The sequence below is a fragment of the Myodes glareolus genome, chromosome 2 (assembly GCF_982192425.1).
Source record: "Myodes glareolus chromosome 2, mMyoGla1.1, whole genome shotgun sequence".
In the NCBI taxonomy this organism is placed as follows: domain Eukaryota; kingdom Metazoa; phylum Chordata; class Mammalia; order Rodentia; family Cricetidae; genus Myodes; species Myodes glareolus.
This window is the reverse complement of record NC_142027.1, coordinates 80,191,421-80,207,098: the sequence shown is the minus strand read 5'-3', so window position 1 is coordinate 80,207,098 and position 15,678 is coordinate 80,191,421. Positions and strand designations below refer to the sequence as shown.

The 15,678-nt window shown below is 47.9% G+C and overlaps 1 protein-coding gene across 2 annotated transcripts; it reads left to right on the top strand.

The window, feature by feature from the left end:
- The first annotated feature begins 2,084 nt into the window (after nucleotides 1–2,084).
- On the top strand, nucleotides 2,085–13,824 carry Abcf3 (ATP binding cassette subfamily F member 3). Of its 2 annotated transcripts, XM_048453765.2 has the most exons (21): nucleotides 2,085–2,239; nucleotides 2,457–2,604; nucleotides 2,728–2,807; nucleotides 3,803–3,849; nucleotides 4,074–4,171; nucleotides 4,270–4,392; nucleotides 4,529–4,795; nucleotides 5,402–5,482; nucleotides 5,571–5,630; nucleotides 5,729–5,785; nucleotides 5,878–5,900; nucleotides 6,010–6,065; nucleotides 6,170–6,370; nucleotides 6,464–6,540; nucleotides 11,382–11,426; nucleotides 11,504–11,636; nucleotides 12,449–12,537; nucleotides 12,672–12,763; nucleotides 12,949–13,081; nucleotides 13,193–13,280; nucleotides 13,369–13,824. In XM_048453765.2, the coding sequence occupies exons 1-21, from the start codon at nucleotides 2,161–2,163 to the stop codon at nucleotides 13,525–13,527; spliced, it is 2,136 nt and encodes a 711-aa protein (XP_048309722.1). In that variant the 5' UTR covers nucleotides 2,085–2,160; the 3' UTR covers nucleotides 13,528–13,824. The 2 variants fall into 2 exon arrangements, with proteins under 2 accessions (XP_048309722.1, XP_048309723.1); XM_048453766.2 differs by lacking the exons at nucleotides 2,085–2,239; nucleotides 2,457–2,604; nucleotides 2,728–2,807; ... (1 more) ...; nucleotides 4,074–4,171; nucleotides 4,270–4,392 and having other exon boundaries at nucleotides 4,696–4,795; nucleotides 5,377–5,482.
- Nucleotides 13,825–15,678: the final 1,854 nt, after the last annotated feature.

The following is a 15,678-nucleotide window of genomic DNA, read 5'->3' as shown; positions in this document are numbered from 1 at the left end:
GCATTGGATCCTCTGAAAAAGGGTACTGTCCTGTGGGTTCTAGGAAACAAACCCTTTGAAAAAGCAAGTGCTCTTCACTTCTGAGTCACCTCTCCCAGCCTCTGAGTTTTATTGTGGTGTCTGTGTGTGTGCACACATGTGGAGGCCAGAGGTCAGGGTTGAGTGTGCTCAATTGCCTTCCACCTTAATTGTCAAGACAGTATCTCACCGACCCTGGAACTCTGATTTGGCTCAGCTGATAAGCTAGTAAGCTCCAGCGATGGTCTAGTCTTTGCCTGCCCAGGATGATTACTTTGTGTGAAAAACAGTGGCCCTCACTTCATAATAACGGTCCTAGAGACTAAAGCAAAGCACTTTATTTTTTGACCTTGCAGAATCTGTCATTAGTCTAGAGAAGAGGCAAACATGGCTGGCTGACTCTGATTTGGCATCGAACAAAAATCCTGCCCTCATTTTTTCCTCCCCTAGGCTGATATTTCAGAGAGTTATAATCCTTTCCATTATTTTTGTTGCATTGTCCCCACCCCAACCCCCAACTTGTGCTGGAGATCCCTCCCCACTTCCCTGATACGTGGGCTCAGTTATGTAGCTCACCAACTTGTTAGTCCTAAGGTAAACCTGCCAGGTAGCAGGAAATAGCCTCTAGGGAAAGCAGGGACATCGCGCCTCCATGTGACTCATCGATGAGCACTAAGTATACCTTATACTGGAACTAGACCATAATGACTTACTCCTTACATCTAGATGACTTTTACTTGGATCAAATTCAGGTCCTTATGTGTGCATAGATAGCACTTTAGTGAATCATTTCTCCGACCCCTAATCTGTATTTACGGTAAAATGGTTATTAGATTAGATTTAGAGGCTCAAGCTGGTTTTGTGGTTGTGGGTGACCTTTTTTCTTTTCTTCCTTTTTTTTTTTCCTTCTGAGACAATGTTTCTCTGTGTAGTTAGTCCTGGTTAAGGGTGTGCACCACCACTACCCAGCAATCTTGAATTCTTGATACTATCACTGCCTCCTGAATGTTAGGGTTACAAATGTAGGCCACCACGTCCAGTTTTATGAGGTACTGGGGACCAAACACAACTTCAGGCATGCTAGACAAGCACTTTACCAACTAAGCTATATCCTCAGGCATACTGATGGGCTTTTTAAACACCAAGACTGGCTCCCCATTGCAGTAATGTTTAAGGTGGATGAGTGGGCAGTCCAGTGTGGTGGCATATGCTTTTAATTCCAGTACTTGGGTGACAGACAATGCGGGAGGTTCAGAAGTTACAGGTTAGCTTGGATTATCTGGAGAGATTGTCTCAGAAAAAGAATACGGGTGTAATTTGAGCATATTGGGAAGAATTTTTATAGTGTTATTTAGAAACAAAATCTACCTAAGCAAATCGATGGGTGATACTTTTACACATCCTGAGATACAGGGTGTAAGAAAACCTGCTTTGTCTGTAGACCCAGAATAAACAGTGTATAAAGGGCTTCTTGTTGATCGGGTTTTCTGGCGGTGGGCGGTGGTGCCTTGGAGTGGTGGAAGAACAGAATAGCCTAATTCTCAATGACCTGGTTGAACACCTATGGAGTGTGAGGGAACTGAGCACAGAGCAGGGGAGGGTGGAAGGCTGGGCATCACCAAGCTGGTCAACTAACTGGACAAAACCGACAGACTCCGCACTGAGCTGGCGTGAGTCAGCAGAACGCCGAGGCCTAAAGGCCTGGGTGGGCGTGCAGAGGCACGCGCCAGCGGGGAAGGCTCCAAGCTAGCAAAACAGTTTACTTCTACGTTTGCCTGTCTCTAGGCGAGGCTCCCCTCCCAGCACCCACTGTGCTCGCACTGATAAACGTCAGGCGACTCCGCCACACCCCTCGACTCCACCTCTGCTTTCCAGAAGGCAGTGAAAACCGCACAGGTGACGAATACATTCGTGAAGCAGAAATTGCGCAGGCGCAGAGGCCGCTGTGCCTGGGGACATTTCGGCGCTTGCGTGCAGTCCCGCTAGCCACGCCCCCTGGGCTCCACGCAGGCTTCTGCTTTCTTACGTCATTACTGCGCTTGCGCCTTGGAAGGAAAAGGGGGTGCGGTTTCGGGGAGGGGGGAGGGCAAGGAGGCGGTCCTAGGCCTAGATCTCATCACGACTGCGCAGACGGGATCCCGAATGAATATGGCGACTTGTGCCGACATCCTGCGGAGCGAGTTCCCAGAAATTGACGGGCAGGTCTTCGACTACGTGACCGGTGAGCGAAACGGAATTAACTGCCGGGGGAGGCTGAAGTGGAGGTCATGAGGGAAGACTGAGGGTGGACAGTGCAGCAGACTGCTGTCTAGTCTCTCCTCTGCGTGACCTCTTGAGGGCCGGTGGGGTCTGGAGCCCTGAGTTGGCTGATCAAACACTGAGACTGCTCGCATATAAAGACACCCGGTGTCTTTCTTGTTATGCGGTACCCGGCCCAGGCGTCTTGCACAGCGGCAGCGCGGACTTCGAGTCTGTGGACGACCTGGTGGAAGCTGTCGGCGAACTATTGCAAGAAGTGTCCGGGGACAGCAAGGATGACGCGGGCATCAGGGCTGTCTGTCAGCGCATGTACAACACTCTACGCCTGTAGGTGCCAAGGGAAAGGAGTTGATGGGCAGAGGGAGGCGAATGGAGTACAAACGTGGGGGAAGGTCTGAAGGCTGTAAATCTTTTCTCCGAACTGACTGCTTTTTATCCCTACCCACGCAGGGCTGAGCCACAGAACCAGGGAAACAGCCAGGTGCTACTGGACGCCCCCATCCAGTTGTCAAAGATAATGGAAAACTACGGTGAGACTGAGGGGAGATTGAACTAGCTGCCTTATGCCTCCACCCCCACCCACCTGCTCCTTGCATCTCAGGACTCCCTCTATTTCTTCTACTACAAGGCTTGGAGGAGCTTATGGTATTTTGTGAACATAAGAGCATGTGATGAGCCGGACAGTGGTGCTCCCAGCATTACGGAGGCAGAAGCAGGCATGAGTTGGAGACCAATCTGGTCTACAGAGCAAGTTCCAAGACAGCCAGGGCAACACAGAAACCCTGCCTCGAAAAATAAAAACAAAAACAAACATACAAAGAAAGAAAGAAAGAAACTTGTGATGAAGGGTTGGAAGGTTCTCCAAGCTATTGCCTATAGTAGGAGGCATAGAGCCTTGAACTAAACGTACTTGGTTTTGCCAATTTTGTACTTAACCAACAACATAGTCTTGTAAGAGTACATCAGCCTCTGTCTTTAAATATGAGATCTTTTTCTTCTTTATCTCAAGGCGAATAGTCATCTATTCCAGTGTCATAATACTGTCTTTTTTGTTTGTTTGTTTTGTTGTTTTTGCTTTTTGGTTTTTCGAGACATGGCTTCTCTTCTCTGTAGCTTTGGAGCCTGCCTAGAACTAGCTCTTGTAGACCAGGCTGGCCTTGAATTTACAGAGATCCGCCTGCCTCTGTCTCCCCAGTGTTGAGATTAAAGGCATGCACCACCATCTCCCAACTAGAAACAGGAAAAGGCAGTTTGGGGGGTTTTTTTGGGTGGTTTTTTGTTTGTTTGTTTGTTTTTGAGACAAGGTTTCACTGTACCTTTGGAGTCTGTCCTGGTACTCGCTTTGTAGACCAGGCTGGTCTCGAACTCACAGAGATCTGTCTGTCTGCCTCCCGGGTGCTGGATTAAAGGTGTGCACCACTACTGCCTGGTATAATCTTTCTTAAAAACTGTTCTTGGTTCTTGTTAGTCAAAGTCTTCATTTCCCTTCGCTGGAGAAGGTGACTGCTTTTCTTATCACTTACAGACTGTGACACCAAACTTCCAGGACTGCTAAAGAGGGAACAGTCCTCGGTGAGGAGCAAGAAGGGGAAGGGGCTGTGTCTGTGGTGGGTGTGAGAGTTGACTGTCTAAATAGTGGATTTATCTTGAGGGGGGGATTTCTGATGTGTCTTCCTGTGAGTCTTTGGTTCTGTATCATCATGGGTAAGCTGTAAGGGTTTGTTTGAAGTGGTCCCTGGAGTTCCCTTTCAAATCAGTACCCTAGTATGAGCTGGCTGTGTTTGGAATTCACTCAGACAGTGAATGCGAAGAAACTCGAGAAGGCTGAAGCCCGACTGAAGGCAAAGCAGGAGAAGCGCTCAGAGAAGGAAACTCTGAAGACCAGCAGCCCTCTGTGAGTTTAGGAAGAAGGACTCAGAAGGGAGCAGGACAGGTTCTGGTATTGAAGAACTGTCAGGAGCCCTAAAACCTGTCCATTTCTCCTTTTATAAGAGTCTTGGAGGAGGCATCCGCTAGCCAGGCAGGCAGCAGAAAAGAGAGTCGGATGGAATCATCTGGCAAGAACAAATCCTATGATGTGCGAATTGAGAACTTCGATGTGTCCTTTGGGGATAGGTGAGGGAATGACCAGGGGCATGATCTTTACCATTAGAGGAGTATCTGGAACTATGGAGTGGGCCTAAAACAGTGTTAACGTTCCTTTGCACCTGCTCCTAGATCACTCTTCACCTCTTTTCTGCCACCCCTTCAGGGTGCTGCTGACTGGAGCAGATGTGAACTTGGCATGGGGCCGACGCTATGGGCTGGTGGGACGCAATGGTCTGGGGAAGACGACGTTGCTAAAGATGCTGGCCACTCGGAGCCTGAGGGTTCCAGCCCACATTTCCCTGCTGCATGTGGAACAGGAAGTTGCTGGAGATGACACCCCTGCCTTGCAGAGTGTTCTGGAAAGCGACACCGTACGGGAAGACCTGCTACGGCAGGAGCGGGAGCTCAGTGTCAAGATTGCTGCTGGCAGGTGAAGGCTTCAGGCTAGAGGGTACAAGCAATAGCTGTCTGTCCTGGTTGATTGGTGTTACCTTGACCCAAGCTAGAGTTACTAGGGAACAGGCACTTGAAGTGGAAAATGCCTTCATCAGATTGGCCTGTGGTCAAGCCTGTGGTGCATTTTCTTAACTAATGATTGTGGGAGGACCCAGCTCAATTGTGGGTGGTGCCACCCCTGGGCTGGTGGTCCTGAGTTGAATAAGAAAGCAGACTGAGCAAGCCAGGAGAAACAAGCCCGTAAAGCTGTGTTCCGCCATGGCTCTGCTTCACCTCCTACCTTGAATTCCTTCCCTGACTTTCCTCGGTGATGGAGTATGACCTGAGAGTTGAAAGATAAAATTGCCCCTCCAAGTTGCTTTTACCACAGCAATAGAAACCTGGCTACTAAGACACTATCTTTTACAGAGTATCTCCATAATTCATGTGGCCTCATAATTCATGAGCAGCAGAGCTTGGAATTTGGCTTATGGAACTGTAAAGCCCTCTCTTCCCAGTGGCCTGCCTTCCAACTTAGAGGGTGCAAGACTACCTCTTAGACTGTCTTTATACAAGCTGGTTGGGTCTTTTTCCTTCCCAGGGCAGAGGGCTCAGAAGCTGCACAGTTGGCAGAAATCTATGCCAAACTGGAGGAGATTGAGGCCGATAAGGCACCTGCCAGGTATTTAAAATTCCCACTTGCTGTCCTGTTTAGTTGCTCAGTGAGATTTGAACTGTTTCGATTGGAGTCTTCTCATTTTCATTCCCAGAGCATCGGTCATTCTCGCAGGACTTGGTTTCACTCCTAAAATGCAACAACAGCCTACCAGGTGAGTAAATTTGGCCATTCTTGGCTTTGAACGCTGCTGGCTCTGGCCCTGCTTGCCCTGATGAACACCCACCCCTAATGTGAGTCTGTTGTCTTTAGGGAGTTCTCCGGCGGCTGGAGGATGAGATTGGCCTTAGCCCGGGCTCTGTTTGCCAGGTGAGTCTCCTGAGCCTGAGGATGTGTGACTGAACACAATGAGCTGATAAGTCTCTTGCCATAAAAGCTCATGCTGTGTATTCTTTTCATAGGCCAGATCTCCTGCTGCTAGATGGTGAGTCTGAATGAGCTGCTCTGACTTCCGAGCTAGACAAGGATGATAGCATTCTTGTTTCTACTTCTCCAGCCCTTCATTCCCAAGTATGTGTTTCTTCCTTCTCCAGAACCCACAAACATGCTGGATGTAAGGGCCATCCTGTGGTTGGAGAATTACCTTCAGGTGAGTCTAACTACGGCTTTACGGTAGGTCTGGAGAAAGTTTGCCTCCAAGACACTGGGGGCCGGCTACCCTTCCAAACAGCCTCCCATCCTGTTATTCCTCAGACGTGGCCCTCCACAATCCTAGTTGTCTCTCATGACCGCAACTTCCTGAATGCCATTGCCACAGACATCATCCACCTGCATAGCCAACGACTCGATGGTTACCGAGGGGACTTTGAAACCTTTATCAAGAGCAAGCAGGAACGGCTACTCAATCAGCAGCGCGAGTATGAGGCCCAGCAGCAGTACCGCCAGCACATCCAGGTGTGCAGGGGTGGGGGAGGCGGGACTGAGTCCCATGCTATCGGCATCAGTTGGTGGCAGTGAGGGAGCCTGACGAGTGCCCATTTCTTGTAGGTCTTCATAGACCGCTTTCGGTACAATGCCAACAGAGCGTCTCAAGTGCAGAGTAAACTCAAGATGCTGGAGAAGCTGTGAGTACAGAGCCCTTGTCCAGACACCGACTCCTTCATTTCCTCCCCTCAGTTTGTAAGCTGACCTTGCCCTTCCATTCCAGGCCTCCCCCACCCCCAGCCAGCAGCCACCCTCCACTTCAGCCACTAATCTCACCTAGGCAGCCACAAATTCAGACGTATTTTCTGCCTCTGTCTATCTGCCTTGTCTAGCCTTTCTTTCTCCCCGTACTGAGGTTTGAAACTAGTGCAGACTAAGCCTCACCTGTGTCTAGCTTCTCTAATAGCATGTTTTCTAGGATCATCCATGTCATAATGTTAATACCTCACCTCCTTTCATGGTGGCATGCTGCTCCATTTCATGACTCAAATACATTTCGTTTATTGAGTCAGGTGATGAACATTAGGTTATTCCTATTTTGTTTTTAGGAATAATGAATGCAACTGTAAACTTTCTAGGGGATGTGGGAGTTGAGACCAAGTCTCAGTCTGTAAGGCTGACTGCCAGTTTACAAAAGTTCTCCTGCCTCAGTCTTCTGGGTGCTAAGATTACAGATGCAAGCCACCACAGCTGGCCTGCTATGAACATGATTATATTCGAGTTTTTTTATTTTTTTCTTTTAAAGATTTTTTTTTTATGTATGTGAGTGTTTTGTCTACATGTGTGTAAAGTCAGAGTGTGTGTGCGTGTGAGTGTACGCCTGGTCAAGCGCCAGAAGTTGGAGGTGAGTCCCCTGGAATTGGAATAAACAGATGACTTTAAGCAACTATGTGTATACTAGAAACGAAACCTGGGTCTTCTGCAAGAACAGTAGGTGCCCTTAACCACTGAGCCATCCCTCCAACCCCCTATGTTCAAGTTGCTAAGCAAACATTTGTTTTTGCTTAGGTACATGTCTAAGAGTAGATTTGCTGCTTTGCATGGTAATTTAACTTTTGAGGGGTTTTGCTGCTGCTGCTGTTGTTAAAACAGTTTCACTGTGTAGCCCTGGCTGGCCTAGAACCTGCTTTGTAGACCAAGCTGGCCCCAAATTCACAGGGATCCCTTCTGTCTTTACCTCCCGGGTGCTAGAATTAAAACATTTGCCACAAGATTTTACCTCGGCTGTTTAACTTTTTAAGGATCTGCTAAACTAGATTTATTTGTTTTGAGACAGTTTTGTAGTTCAAACTGGTCTTAAATTCTTACTTGTTTGTTTTTGAGACAGGGTTTCTCTGTAGCTCTGACTATCCTGGAACTCACAGAGTTCTGCCTGCCAAGTGGCCTTAAAGTCTTCTGTAGCCAAGGATGACCTTGAACTCCTCATCCTCCTACCTCCATCTCCCAAGTGCTGAGATTATGGACATATGTCACCATACACAGTTTGTGCATGCTGGAAATTGGAACTAAGACCTGTGCACACTAGGCAAGCATTTTAGCAACTGTTCCAGACCAATTTTTTTTAATTCAGTAAATGTATACATTTATTTTACATTCGACACACTACAAGTCTCACTAAAAAACGAATACAAGTCATATCAGACTTCTTTTTTTTTGCATCTTTTTAATGAATTTCTTTTCTTTTGTGGAGATCATAATCAAATCATTTCTCCCTTCCCATTCCTCCCTCCAAACCCTCTCTTATATCCTTGCTCTTTTTCCAATTCATAGCCTCTTCTTTTTTTCCCATGAATTGCTGTTGCATGTGCACATGTACATGAATATATTCCTAAGTGTGACTTGTTCAATCTGTGTAATGTTACTTGTGTTTTCAGGGCTGACCATTTGGTACTGGATACCAGTTGGTGTGCTCTTCCCTGAGGAAGATTGTTCCTCCTGCTGTCGGCGTTCGTTGGTCGCCTATAATTCTTTGTGTAGGGTTTAGGCTCATACCCTCCCCACACACCCACACACACTTTGGCATGTCTGTTGATGTCATTCTTGTTCAACTCATATTCAGGTAGTCATATTGTTGAGACTTTATGGGTGTGCTTCTGGCATTGCTAGGAAACAGTCTCAGAGCAAACTCCCTGCTCCTCTGGCTCTTAGTCTTTCCCCTCTTCCAAAGGTTCTCTTGAGTGTTTTGTGGGTGTACTGGGACTGGGTTCTACAACACTGCATTTTGATTGGTTGTAGTTTTCTGTAATGGTCTCTCTCCGTTGCAAAGAGAAGTTTCCTTGGTGAGGAGGTGAGGCTAGACCGTGGGAAAGTACTTAGGTCTGGTTGGGTAGAATAGTTGGATGCAATGCAGAAAGGATCTGTGGGCGGTTGCAGGTCCAGACCACTCGTTTTGTTTTTGGTTTGAGACAGTCTCTCACTTTGTAGCCCAGGCTAGCCTCAAACTTCAGGTCCATCTGCTTCCCACAAACTGGAATCACTTCCACTTTTGGCTTGTCAGATTATGTACTAAAACAGAGGTATTGGTTTATATGCCTCCTCCAGGGGATGGGAGCTGTCATTGTCCTATATCTTTGCCAGCGCTTGTTCTTAACTCTTGCAGTCTTGGCCGCCCCAATAGTTTGAAAGCAACATCTCACTGTGGTTTTGATAAGCAGTTTCATGACTAATAAAATTAGTCATTGAGGGTTTAATCTTGAAGGAGTCGTTCTAGAAATTCTGGGAGAGAGTAAATTCATAAGGCTTACAACCCTGACATGGGAACATTTATCATTGTATCTTAAGGGTAAAAACTACCAAGACAGACTGGGGGCTGAAGGCATAGAGCTGTAATCTCAGAACTGGGGAAGGCCAAAGCCAAGGACTTGTAAATTCAAAGCCAGCTCAGGCAAGCTGGTGAGACCTTTCCTCACATGTACAACATAAAGGAAGAACACAGATTTCTTTATGTACAACATAAAGGAAGAACAACATAAAGGAAGAATAGTTTTTTAAAAGCTGTTGAAAGATGGGGTTTGGGGTGTTTTTGTTTTTTAATTGGGGAACCATTCACCCAGGAGAAGGTACCCGTGGCAAACATGATGGTTCGAGTTTTATCCCCAGGACTCACAGTAGAAGAGGGAATAGATTCTAGACTTTTTCTGGTGTTTGTTTTTTGTTTTGAGACAAGGTCTCACCATATAGCCCTGGCTGGCCCCAAACTCACAGAGATCCGTCTGCTCTGCCTCCCAAGTGCTGCAATTAAAAGTGTGTGTCACCATGGGCAAATAAATGTCATTAGTATTTTTTTAGAGCAGGAGAGATGTCTCAGCAATAAGAGACATACATGTTGCTCTTGCAGAGGACATGGGTTTGGTTCTCAGCACCCACATGACAGCTCACAACTGTGTGTAATTCCAGTTCCAAAGGAATTGACACCCTCTTCTGACCTCATGGGCACTGCATACATTTGGCATACAAACTTACATGCATGTAAAACACCCATACATATAAGAAAATAAATATTTTCATTTTTTATATGTATATATTTTTAATGTATATTTTTTAACTTTTAATTTTTATTTTACTTTTTGTTTGAAGCTACATACACTCTTTATGTAGTCTTAGCTAGCCTGGAACTTACGATGTTGTGGGGCTTGAACTCAGAGAGGTCTGCCTGCTTCTGCCTTCCAAGTACTAAGATCAAAAGCATGTACCACTACACCTAGCTTATATATGTATTTTAATTTTTTTAATGTGCATTGGTATTTTGCCTGCATGGATGTCTGTGTGAGGGTGTCAGACCCTTGGAACTGGAGTTACAGACAGTTGTGAGCTGGGTCCTGGGAACTGAACCCAGGTCCTCTGAAAGAACAGCCACTGTTTGTTTATTTTTTAAGCTACAAAAAAAGATGATTCTCTTTCTTAGAGATTGTGAGCTAGAAGAATGCATTGTAGCATTAGCTAAATGAAGGGCATGCAAGTCTGTTTTCTCCAAGCATTTTCTTGTGTAAGAGGAACTGAGTTCTGTTTTGAAGTTTAGTTAATTCTTGTCATTTAGTTGAGTCAGGGTCTCTCTACATGGCACAGAATGTTTATGTAAGTTGGCTTTAGGCCCCTAAATAGTAATAATTTGAGTATGTTACCACATTCAACACTAAGTTGATTATTTTGCTGCTTTTATTAGTGTGTGTTAATGATATAGAATTGGTTTTGTTAGCCGACATGTTCCCTGGGCCCTTGAGAGAATGTTATGTCCCGTGTATGGCTCAGCACTCACCAGTTGCTTGTCCTCAGCACTTGACCAGATGGGAGCCTCTGCAGCTACAGCCTGTAGCTGACTAACCTATGGGGATAGACATCGTTTAGAAGGCAGTCTGATGGGCACATCATGATGTAACAAATAGCTGTAGCTGTCACACTAGAGCTTGTGACCTGCCTGGCCACCGGTTTCGATCTGGTGTACAGCACAGATGCAAGGTCCTCGTATGGAGCAGGCCTCAATTCCTATCGAAGAGCAGTTGGTTAGCCCATAATAGACTTGCCAGTGGGCACTCCATACTTGGCCAGTCAGTAGTGTAGCACATGGTTCCATGACTGTTGATGGCAGTCCTCCCTCAGCAGCTGCTTACCACCTCCCACTGCCGAGGGCCAGGCTACAGGGCAGAAGCCTCGTCTCAGTTGTCTTGCTTTCTCTGTGCTATAACCGGCCTAAGTCTTGTCGTGTGTTTCTGCATAGCAGAGTTCTTTACTCCTAAGTCGTCATGGTCTTTATACCAATGCCTATGGTTAGGATAATTGTGCATGAGTGTGCGTGCGTGCATGCGTGTGTGTGTTAGGATGATTGCACGTCTGCGTGAGTGTGTGTGTGCGTGTGTTAGGATGATTGTACGTCTGCATGAGCGTGTGTCAGGTTTCCTTGTGGTTTTTCCATATATCCCACCCCCAGTGTTTTCCTTTCCACTTTCACATCTTGTTAAATAATCATTTTTCCATCTCTCCTCAGACCTGAGCTAAAGCCGGTGGACAAGGAGTCAGAGGTGGTGATGAAGTGAGTTCTAAGCCGGGGAGCTGATGGGGAGTCTCTCCTCCTGGCTTCCTCCATACTTCACACTTGCACTTCCGCAGGTTCCCTGATGGCTTCGAGAAGTTCTCCCCACCAATTCTGCAGCTAGATGAGGTGGATTTCTACTATGACCCTAAACACGTCATCTTCAGCCGCCTGTCTGTCTCTGCTGACCTTGAGTCTCGCATCTGCGTGGTATGGTTGCTCCTCCTTCCCGGGAGTTGTTTACCTTAGCTAGCGTGGATTGGACAACCCTGAGACATTAGAAGGAAGAGTACAGAGAGAAATGTGTGGGGCCTGGACATTATACTTCACTGCTGCTGTCCTCTGTAGTCTCACAGGCCACCTCAGAGATGAGAAACCTGGCTCGTGGCATTCTGTAAATATATAGAACAGTAGTTTACTGCTCTTGGTCTGCTTATGTCAGCCCTGAGACATTAAAGCAAGACCATAGGTCGTAAGTCAGGATTTAGAGTAGAGTATGCTGTTCTGTAGCTTGGTTTTAGGAAATCTTCTTTCCTCGGAAGGGAGAGAAAAATAGCTGGGAAAATAGCTCAGCAAGTGGAAAGTGCTTTCTGCCAAATGTGAGGGCTAGAATTAAGTCCCCAGAACTCACGATACGGTTGACTGCTCATGCCAGTGCTCAATCCCTGTGTGCAAGGGTCAGAGACTGGAAGTCACCAGAGCAAGGTGGCTAGCCAGCTAGTGCAACTGTGAGCTGCAGAAAAATTTGAGGAAGACATCTGATGTTGCCTTGGGCCTCCACATGCACATATTTGTACCCAGATGTACCCATGCATGGGGACACGCCACTTCTGGTTACCGGGAGAAGTAACCCTTGCCCCTTGCAAGTACTCAAGTATCAGTTCCCTTTGCGGCTTTGCATGTGGTGGTAGTTCCTCAGAGGTTTTGGTCGCAAGGCTGGGACTACCCAGAGCCCTTCTTCCTTCCTTTCCTTCTGTGCCCCACACATGCACACTCATTAAACATGTTCATGCTTCTTACAGGTTGGAGAAAATGGGGCTGGGAAGTCTACTATGCTAAAGCTGCTCATGGGGGACCTGACTCCTGTTCGAGGTATCAGGCATGCCCACAGGTAAGGAACACACGAACACACACACACACACACACACCCCACCCCACCCTGCTATGAACTATACACATTCTCATACACATTCAGCTACCTGTACTACTCCACAGCGGTGCCTTCTGTTTTCTTTTTGCCTCCAGGAATCTGAAGATAGGCTATTTCAGCCAGCACCACGTGGAACAGCTAGACCTGAATGTCAGCGCTGTGGAACTCCTGGCTCGAAAGTTCCCTGGTATGTTAGGGGTAGGGTTTGCAGCAACAGCGTTTCAGCTGGTCCTTGCACCTCTGCCCGTCTTCGGTCAGTGTAAGCAGCTTGCCTAAGTCTGGGTATTAAGAGCGTGGGCATTGAGAAGGAGAGCATGGGGAGTAGCAAAGGCTTTGGGCCAAGAGCCCGTCTGATGTGGGGGTCTTTTCCAGGGCGGCCTGAAGAGGAATATCGACACCAGTTGGGTCGGTATGGCATCTCTGGGGAACTGGCCATGCGCCCTGTTGCAAGTTTATCTGGGGGCCAGAAGAGCCGGGTAGCCTTTGCTCAGATGACCATGCCTTGGTGAGATTTATTTTCCTGGGTTCTTCTTGCCCAGTACAAAATGATTCTTTGATGTTTGTGCCATAGGAATTCATTGTCTCCCATCTTGTACTTCTGTGTTCTCCCTTCCAGCCCCAACTTCTACATTCTGGATGAGCCCACAAACCACCTGGACATGGAGACAATTGAGGCTTTGGGCCACGCTCTCAACAACTTCAGGGTGAGCCTGCTCTAGCCTGACTGTTCTTCCCTAGGCCTCAGCGCCCCTTGATAGCCATTCCCCTGAGTGCTCCTGTTCTGTCTTTCAGGGTGGCGTGATTCTGGTATCCCATGACGAGCGCTTCATCCGGCTGGTGTGCCAGGAGCTGTGGGTGTGTGAGAAAGGCAGTGTGACCCGGGTTGAGGGAGGATTTGACCAGTACCGTACCCTCCTCCAAGAACAGTTCCGCCGGGAGGGCTTCCTCTAGAGCCCCGACTGAATGAGGACCGCCTAGGACATGGACTGGTCGCGAGACCCCTGAGCTACCGCATAGGCAGCCAGCTCCAGACCTGGGACTTTCCCTGTTTGGGGACAGCCTTATTTCCCAGATTTCTTTTCCTTTCAACTGGAGCATCCTCTGCACAGTGTGGGGAGGCCTATCGAAGGGCTTGTGGGGACAGCTCCGATGGAAAGGGTAGGGGTGCCATCTGGGGTTATAAGTACCGTAATGCCCAGCTTGACAGGACCCCACATGGCTGCTATGTAAATTAAATATCCTCCTGTATCTCTCTTGCCTCATCTCTGCTCCTTCATGGGCAGGACTTATCATGGTTTTCTGCTGTAGGTTCTGGGCTCTCTGATTGGTATTTTCCTAGGATATAAATGTCATTCACACAGAGCAATGGCAGTGCCAGCCTTCCTCTTCTTGGGAGATGGCATCTGTCTGGGCTTGGGTGGGCTTGGGCTGGAGGAATGGAAAGCAGGGTTCTGGGGTTACTGGTGCTTATACCCTAGCCTAGATGTGGCCTCAGCTGAAAGCATCTTGGGCTCGACTGTCTCAACCCCTGCTGCTTGGGAGTTTGAACTGATTCTGGAATCTGGCCTCATACGTGGCTCTCTCCAGGGACTCTGACCCAGCCCCCAGGTTCTCTGATCTGGACCTTCAGGCTCAGGAGAAACTGTTGTTGTTCCCAGTTTGTCTTAGCGACCTGACATTCTGGGTTTTCTCTTAATCATGCAGAAGTGGCCTGGGAGATAGGGAACTGTCTAACTGAAAGAAGTAGGACACTTCAACACTTTGTTCTTTTCAAATAAAGCAGACTTCTAAGAGGGAAAGACATGCAGTCACATGGGCTTATAGTCCCAGGCACCCCAGAGGCTGAAGCCAAAGGCTCATTTGGGTCCATTTAAGAGACCAGCCTGACCCGGGAGACCCATCCCTTTATGAAAGAGGGAGGAGAGGTGTTAACAAGAGTCTGGCTTGTAAGTTCTCAAGGACGTAGCTGCTGCAGTTAATCAGTATGTAGAAGACATTAAATTGGAGTCAACAGAGCCTTAGCCTACTGGAAATTGTAGTCATGAGTTTCAACCCAAGAGTCTTCAAGTTGTGCTGAATGTTGTGGTCTAGGTAATTTGGGAAGAGAGCCTGTGGGGCAAGGGAGAATGTGAGATAGCCTTGGATTGTGAGAAATTCCTCACAAGAAACGCTAAAGCAAGGAAAGGTTTATTTTGCCCCGTGATTTTAGAGGCTTTGACCCATGGGCGCTTGACTGTGTTACTCATGTGCCTGCATGGGATGGAACAGAATACAGTGTGGGGTGTGTGCTGAGACAGTAGCTCAGGTGTCACTCTCACACTTCCTGGAGTGGGTTCCCAAGGCCCCAGTCCCTTCAGCTAGATCCTCCCTGTGCATGATCCTGGAAGCCACAGCTCTGCATGTTACACATTGGGGCAGACCTTCAACACACGAGCCCTCGCATGACTCCCCGGATCCAGAAGGCTCTAGTGAACACAGAGCTGGTGCTGGTGGACTAGTGAGACCTGTCCACCCTCCCCTTCCTTCCCTCAGACATCCCTGTGCATGGCTGCATGTCCCTCAGCAGTGATGGGAGGTTTTTCCGACAGATAGTTCTCTTCCATCTCGAAGCCCACAGAGAAGTGTATTGGGGAACCGCGGGCCCTATACCTGTCAGTCTTCCGTGCTCAGCCCCTGAGTCCTCTGACTTCGTAAGCTCCTTAGGAGTCATGCAGATGCTTATGGTCCCTGGAAGAGCTTGGAGCGCCGAGAACATTGGAATTCAGGGTGATGTGAGGACAGGCTCATCAATTCTGCTGTCAGAGTGGAAGGGGTCAGACGAGTAAAGCAGACCACCTGAGCCTGGGTTCTTTGTGGCACTGTTAAGGGTCTGGCCACCACACAGTATAAAAGCATGCAGGATGGGTTTGCTGGGTGCCCACAATGACTAGAAGGATTTTTAAAAGAAGACATTTCTGTAGCTAATCAAGAGTGCAGGCACCCGGGCTGTCTTCAGTGTGCTGGAGCCTATGGGAAGGGGCCGGCACTTGGTGGTGACTAGAATTCCATGAATGTGAAGAGCCCACCCACGCTGCAAGAATTCTGGAGATCCAGAGGCATGGA